General features: G+C 40.9%; 1 protein-coding gene across 1 annotated transcript; it reads left to right on the top strand.

Moving 5' to 3' along the window:
- The first annotated feature begins 3,184 nt into the window (after nucleotides 1-3,184).
- On the top strand, nucleotides 3,185-7,619 carry IL22 (interleukin 22). Its single transcript, XM_054580282.1, has 5 exons — nucleotides 3,185-3,370; nucleotides 3,795-3,860; nucleotides 3,986-4,129; nucleotides 5,063-5,128; nucleotides 7,542-7,619. Exons 1-5 carry the CDS (start codon nucleotides 3,185-3,187, stop codon nucleotides 7,617-7,619), a joined length of 540 nt encoding a protein of 179 aa, XP_054436257.1.
- Nucleotides 7,620-7,995: the final 376 nt, after the last annotated feature.

The following is a 7,995-nucleotide window of genomic DNA, read 5'->3' as shown; positions in this document are numbered from 1 at the left end:
GGATGAGTAAAATTTCAAGATAAACTACTACATCCCTGTATTCTTTAAATACTTGTATGTTAAGAGAAATGATGATAAGATTGTTCAACATTGATATTTCCAAACTTAAACTGATACTGATTTTAATTCAATGAATATAACTTAAGATATATTTGCATTTAGAGAATCAAGATGGCAGAGGAGTGAATGGAAGTCACACCGACCTCCTCCCAGGACAAATCTAGAATTACAAGTAAATTGTGGAGAAATCACCTGGAACAAACAACTGAACAATAGTGACAGAGGAAACTTATAACCTTGGACAGACAGAAGGATCAGCTTTAGTACAATCTAACTGGTATGGAGTGTGGTAGAGACTCGAGAAGTCGGGCAGAGCACCAGAAGGATATTGAAATGGCCAGTTGGAACCCCATGAGAAGACCGGGGTCTAAACCATATGCAGGAATCTCCAGCCTACAGCACCAGAACCCAAAAAGTAGACAGATAACAGCCAGCTGTGAAAAGTGGCATGGTTGGTCTCTGCCAGAGACAGGCAGCTGGCGATCCAAAGAGCTTTTGAAAGGGCCAACACATACATTTTTATTTGCAGCCACTTATCCTGGGCTCCAGCAAAGGCAGGGGCAGAGTTGGCTAGAGATGCCCGAGGAGAGTCTGGGAGAGGAGGCTTTGGGGAGAGAACTGAGAGAGTAGCCAGCTGGATCCTGGTGTCAACTCATCCCCCATGTGGCGGCAGCCATCTTGCTCAGGGAGACTATTCCCCTGAGCCGCAGCAGTGTGAGAGGACACAATAGCCCCTCCCCCAGGAGGGACTCAGCTCTGTCCTGGTAGTGCTAAAGCCTGACTGCTGAGTACAGAGTGGCAGCCACAGTAGATCTCTAGCTAAAGGTAGTGCAGAGTGGTCTAGAGACACTTGAGGAGAGACTGGAGATGGAGGCTTTGGGGAGAGAACTGAGAGTGTAGCTGGTGGGATCCCAGTGCTGACTCCTCCTGCATGTGGCAGCAGCCTTCTGGCTCAGGCAGACCACTCCCTTAAGCAGCAGCAGCGTGAGAGGCCCCAGTAACCACCCCCATCCCCAACCCAGGAGGGACTCTGCCTCGCCCTGTGGCGTCTAAGCCTGACTGCTGAGTGCAGAGTGACTAGATTAACAACTGAAGGAGACAGCCACAGACAGTAGATTCCTGGAAGTCTTGAACAGACTGCCTAAGTTCAGACAGGGTCATCGTCAGACATCATCAGAGGCAGATCCAGAAAGAAAAAAGAGTGGTCTCCTACCATAGAAGTTCACACCACAAAGTCAGGAAATCAAGACAAATCAATTTGAGAAGTAGAAGCAAGAAAGAAGAGTCTCACAAGTAATGGGAAGACAAAGAAACACCCCCCAGTTAAAAGGAAAGGAATAATCCCCAGAAAGAGAACTAAATGAAATAGAGGGAAGTAAACTATCAGATATTGAGTTCCAAACAAACGGTTCTAAGGAAGCTCAATGAGCTCAATGAGCTCAAAGAGAACTACAAAAAGCTACAGGGGAACTACAAGGAACTTACTGCAAACTATATCAGCATGAAAAAGTACATAGAAACTATCAATAAGAGACAAGAGAAAATGAAGAATACAATTTCTGAATTTAAGAACACAATAGAAGGAATCAAAAGCAGGCTAGATGAAACTGAGGACCGAATCAGTGAGCTGGAGGACAAGGTAGAAAAAAGCTCCCAGAAAGAGCAAGAAAATGAAAAAAGACTCAAAAAGAATGAAGAGACATTTAGGGAAATGCAGGACAACTTGAAATGTAATAATATTCATATACTAAGGATACCAGAAGGAGAAGAAGAGGAGGAAGGGATAAAGAACCTGTTTGAAAAAGTAATGATAGAAAACTTCCCTGATTGGAGGGGAGAAAAAGTCACACAAGTCCAGGAAGCACAGAGGGTCCCATTCAAGAGGAACCCAATGAGGCCCACTCCAAGACACACCATAATTAAAATGGCAAATATCAAAGACAAACAGAAAATCCTAAAGTAAGCCTTTTGCGACAACATGGTCAGAACTGGAGAGTATTATGCTAAGTGAAATAAGCCAGTTGGTGTGAAAGACAAATACCATATGATTTCACCTATAAGTGGAATCCATCCCACAAAATAAACTAACGAACAAAATAAACTACAGGCATGAAAACATGGAGCAGACTGAACGTGACCAGAGGGGATGGGTAAAGAGGACAGTGGTGAAAAGGAGAAGGTACTAGACAAAGAACATGTATAAATGACCCATGGACATGGACAAGAGAGTGGAAATTGACCGTGGGAGAGGGAGGTGGGTGGAGTAGGGCAAAGGGGGAAAAATTGAGAGAACTGTGATAGAATAAACATGATTTGAAAATAAAAAATAAAATAAAAACAAAAACAAACAAACAAAATATATTTGCATTTATACCATAATTGTTATGATCACTCAAAAAAAAAAAAAAGGGAGGAAAACAGTGCTTAGGTTAACCAACACTTTTATTTTTAGAATGTTAAGTCTTCTTCAGGATTTAGCATATTAAAAAATAAGATAAATTATTTTAAAAAATTGAATCATCTCCAAGATGTCATTACTATTTATTTTAAAGCAGAGGATACAGGTCCTAATTTCTGATCACTTCTAATGAGATAAGAATCTATGAGTCCATGACCAAAATGCATACTCAGTTACTGTAGGAAATCAAAAAATATCATACTAAACCTGGACTCTATAAAGACAAAGCAATTGTTTTCTTTGAAAAATATGTCAGGTTTAGAAAATTTCTAGGATTTACCTGTAAAAGCACCTTCTGGGACCTAATAGTGACGTCTTAGGGAAACACTTGCATATCAAGGTGGGAAGGACAGGAGGTGGCGTTTTGTGGGCTCCGATGGTGGTTAGATAGTTCTCAGAAGACAGCACTGGAAATTAGATAATTGCTGATGTCATATTTTTTACAATAAAAAAAATTTGGTGTCCTAGGGCTATAAAAGCAGCAGCTTCTACCTTTCCATCACAAGCAGAATCATTGAAGCAGGTAAGTGTTTCAGCAAACTTAGTACGATTGGTTTCGTTGCTGTGATACTTCTTGATACTTAATTTTTCCCTTTATGTTCTTTCTTTGTTGATATCAGGTTCTTCTTCCCTCGCTGTCAATTGCTCGAGTTGGAGTTGTCTGTAATGGCCACCCTGCAGAAGCCTGCGAACTTTTCCCCTCTGGGGACTCTGGCCGCCAGCTGCCTTCTCCTCATTGCCCTGTCCGTTCAGGGAGGAGCAGCTGTGCCCGTCAGGTCTCACTGCAGGCTCGACAGGTCCAACTTCCAGCAGCCCTACATCACCAACCGCACCTTCATGCTGGCTAAGGAGGTACTCACCTCAATCTGCCTCTTCCGTATCTTATCTACTTGGAACCCAAATAGTTCTTAAATTTTTCTGCAGAACACATCTAAGATCTTTAAGAACCCATCATTTATATCTACTGGTAGACCAGAGATCATTTTCTGCCTGTTCATAGACTCTTTGGGGATTAGGCTTTATCAGAAGACCTTCCACCTTGGCCTTTAAAATATGTTCATTGAGTTTTACTCCAAAAGGAGCTATGTAGCAGCCCATCTGACTATTCATTTCCCTGTGCTCCTCTGTGCATCATTTTAGACTCATACACACGTCCAATTCTTTCCTCAGTCTTCCTGGGGCTGCTCTTGGGAGAGAATATAAAGTACATCTCTACTTACAGGCTTTCTTTCTATCTCCTTGATGTCCAAGCATTTGGTTCTTTCTTCTCTTCCAGGCTAGTTTGGCTGATAACAACACAGATGTTCGTCTCATTGGAGAGAAACTGTTCCGCGGAGTCAGTGTAAGCCATAGTAGCGATTAGCAGGGCAGTGTGTCATTCATGGTTATTTGGAGCTGTGGTGAGGATGGCTTGGGTCTTCTGGGTGTGCCCTAATATGACCCCTGCTGTTTCGCTTTTGCCTGCAGATGAGTGAGCGCTGCTATCTGATGAAGCAGGTGCTGAACTTTACCATTGAAGAAGTGCTGCTCCCCCAGTCTGATAGATTTCAGCCCTATATGCAGGAGGTGGTACCCTTCCTGGCCAGGCTCAGCAACAAGCTAAGCCAGTGTGTAAGTTCTTCTCCGGGCCTAAGTCCGCCCACTCGCAGTGGTCTGCCTTCCCCCCTTCTTCCATTTTGAGCACTTTCCCCCTATCCTCTTTGTCCCCTCCCATGCTGGCAGTAAGAGGTGCCTCAGCAACACTAATGGAGGAGTCATTTGGAATCACAGAGTATTTGTATTTGCTTTCATTGAGACACATTTTGTGTTTATGGAGATAGATGGGGTCTGAAAGACAAGTGCATAGAAGGCTCATTTGTCCTTAGGAAAAAGCAATTCAGGTTATATGAGACAACAAAGGTATTGGGAACTGTAAGGAAAAATAGCTAGATGTGGAAATGGAGCCACTGAGTATAAGCTGATGAAGGGAAAGGATGGGAAAAAGAAAAAGAGGGAAATGGGAAGAGCTCCATGGGGGGATGGGGTAGGCGAAGACTTCTGCCCTTTTGCCATCAAGGGAGGTAACACAATCAGAGGCATGTGAATTCAATACCTCTAAACATTTAAAACAGTGACAAAAGTTTGAGTGAAAGGGGCAGAGCAAAGGGGACCTAGTACTTCTTGAGGAAGACCTACTGCTCACATGAGATGTTTTATGTACCTTTCTTGTTCTGAGCATGCATTTTTGGATGAGGTACAGTTATGATTTTAACCTTGACAGAATTTGCATAAACCACTCCACTCTTTCCACAAACTTAAACCTCAATAAGAGTTCCCAAAAATGAAGAGAGGTCCCATATAAGGGAAATTACTGGATTTTTGCGTCCAAGGGAATTTAAGAGCTCAGGAAATTTAGGTCACTGGTGAAATCTAGGTCATTGTGGGCAAAAATGCTGAGAACTTTACTTCCAGGTGAATTGTAACATACTTCAGTTAGGGACACTGAGGTTCATAAAGTGTCAGTAGAACACTGTTCAAATAATTACTCTGGTTTTCATTTTGTAGCATATTGAGAGTGATGGTCAGCATATCCACAGAAATGTGCAACAGCTGAAGGACACCGTGAAAAAGGTACTACCAATAATTATTAATGCTGAATTGTTAAATAGGAGTGACAAATTTTTTTCTTTCTTTTAACCCTTCACGTTGTGATTTTTCACTTGATTCTTCTACCGTTAGGTTGATCATTTAGGTGTATAAATATGTAGATACATCTGTATATTTATAAATCACTTGCTAAATTCTGCAAGTTATAGAATTCTAGAACTGTCTGGGAAGTTAGGTTGCCTAGTCTCACCATCCCGTGTTCTGGGGACGGCCAGTGGCAGAGCCAGGGCTGGAATGCCATTCTCCCGAGTCCCATCCAGCTGGCACTCCTTCAGCAGTGATATGTATTAGTTTCAGTATTATGAATTCATAGGGAAATTTAAGGTTCTTACAGTCCATGTAATCTGACAAAGCACTTGTTCAAAAACAGAAAAGGGCCTAGGGAACAAATTTATTGGAAGTGATTTTTGAAGCCATTAACTCGATGATTTAAAACTTGGAGAAATAAACCCAGAACAACCATAACAAAAGAGCTTGACTTGAGTATAGGCTAAATTTCTGGAATAATTGATACTTATATTTAATTGTCATAATAAAATACCTAACAGCTATTGATTTGAATTTAAAAGCATGAGTGAACAACCTTCAATTTTCTTTACACAGTTTCAAATGGAATAAAAATATTAATCATAGATTTATTATACTAAAATGAAAGCTTGAACTGGAAATCTTTTCTCCCTCTGTCCCTTTCCCTTCCTTTCTAGTTCTCCGCTGCAATAAGTCCTTAGATAGATAGTGAGCCTCTATCTGGTGTAAGTTGGTGTGTATTTCTACAGTGAATGATACTGTCATGTGGCCTATTTGGGGAAAAGAACAACTGTAGAGGCTCAGACTAGAAATTGTGATTCATCCAAAACTAGAGGAATGATTAGTAGCAGCGAAAGTGATGCTTTTGCAAGCAGGCACAATTAAACCTCAGAAGCATGAAGGCTCTGGTTGATAAAATATTCAGCAACAGGCATAATCACAGATCTCCCTTTTTTCCATCTTGATGTGTTTTACAAAAAATATTTCTTCCTGGGCATGATTTAATGAACATAATGACTTCTTCCTTTGTAGTTTTCCACTGTGAAGCTCAATTCTCTTGTCATAGAACCATTACTTAGGTGCAGAGGGCTGCATATTGGCACACCCTAGCTAAGATGTGCTTTGGCCTTCTGGTTTGAAAATCCCTGATGTCAGTGTACTTTGTGGTCTTTAGAAAAGTAAAGAGAGAGAGAGAGAGAGAGAGAGAGAGAAAGAGAGAGAGAGAGAAATCTGATGATCTGTGTAAGGCCACAGAGATTTTAAAGCTTTTACTCCATTTTGAGAGAATCAACTTCCACATGTGCAACAGATTGCCATGTGGAAGAGCGGTGATGCTTTTTTTAACCCTGTCACTCCAGAGGGCATAGGCAGAAGAGGGGCAGGCTGTTCAGAGAAAGCTCAACATGAGGGAAGGCTGGTCAGCACTGCCTGAAACGGGAGGGAAATATTGGGAGGCAACATTTCCTGTCACCGGAGGAAAAAGTGGAGAGCAAACTGCAGTAGAATGGACGACAAGACAGTAGGGCAAGATACACTTTCAATTTTTTTACGCAAATATTCCTTGGCATTGTGCCAAAGGAAGTGTGGAAAGGTGAAATGGTGGAAGAAAGCAAGAAGAGAAAGGAGAGTAGAATATAGAGGACAATGGTGACTCATGCCTTTTCTTCAAATAATCTAGAGGGAATTTAACAGAGTAAATGAATTTCAGAAGAGGATGCTTTGGATTTGAATTTGGGTTCTCTCTTCCATTGGGTTGAAAGCCTCATTCATTTACATATTACTTGGAAGAAGAAGAAAGAAGGAATGTTAGAACCTATATTTGACTTTCTACTAATTAAAGTGACTAAATAGGACTTATTTGGTATTTTCACAAAAGTGAAAATCTGTTTCTTTTCCTTTGTCAAGAAGATGAGAACAGAAAAAGCCCATGTGTGTTGGTAAATGTGTAGTTCTGATTCAAGGCTGTTGTTATGAATAGTTAGTTGGTCATAGATGGTGGTGGGACCATGGGGTCGGCCACGAAGGGCATAATGGGTGGCATTCTGGGTCCCCCGGCACAGCTTCCATCTGTTTGCCCTGGTTAGGCTGTGATTTTAAACAGCTTCGTTAGAGTGAGGTACAACTGAGACTGTTGCCTCTTGGTGTCCTCTCAGTTCAGATAGCCATAATTTAAGATCTTTGGCAAATCATTATATTCTTGCTAAAGGACATTACTGTTAATCTTTTACAAATGGCTACAACTTGGTTTCTGTCTCAAACAACCTAACAATGCCGTCTTTTTCCTAATTTGTCCCTGTTTTAAAAACATGGTGTAAAATACTCAATTATTTGTGCTTTCTTATTTTCACAGCTTGGAGAGAATGGTGAGATCAAAGCAATTGGAGAACTAGATTTGCTGTTTATGTCCCTGAGAAATGCCTGCATTTGATCACAACAAAGCTGGAAAATGGATAATAACCCCTTCTTGCCTGTTGGAAATAATAACATCCCCAGAGGTTGCCTTTTCTTTTTTTTCCAAGAGGAAAATGGGAAGACAAACTCCACAATCATGGGTAGATTCTAAACAAACAAATCAACAAATCCCTGCTTAGCTTAAAAAAGAGAACAAAGTTACTTGTGTCCATAAGGCTAGAAGGTATCCCTTGCAAGCATGAGATTTATTGTTAATGCTTTATTGTAGTAGGCATTTTATACACAGAAATTTGTTTTTAAGCAATTGTCTAGTCTTACAAAATTTACTTCCCATTCTTTCTGGAAAAAAAAAGACCTAAAAACTTTCTTTTTATAATTAGTACTTTATAGTT

Source organism: Pteronotus mesoamericanus, unplaced genomic scaffold (genome assembly GCF_021234165.1).
Source record: "Pteronotus mesoamericanus isolate MK-2021 breed Mesoamerican mustached bat unplaced genomic scaffold, CSHL_Meso_final contig_56, whole genome shotgun sequence".
NCBI lineage: Eukaryota > Metazoa > Chordata > Mammalia > Chiroptera > Mormoopidae > Pteronotus > Pteronotus mesoamericanus.
The sequence above is the reverse complement of the archived record's forward strand: the minus strand, read 5'-3'. Positions and strand labels throughout refer to the sequence as shown.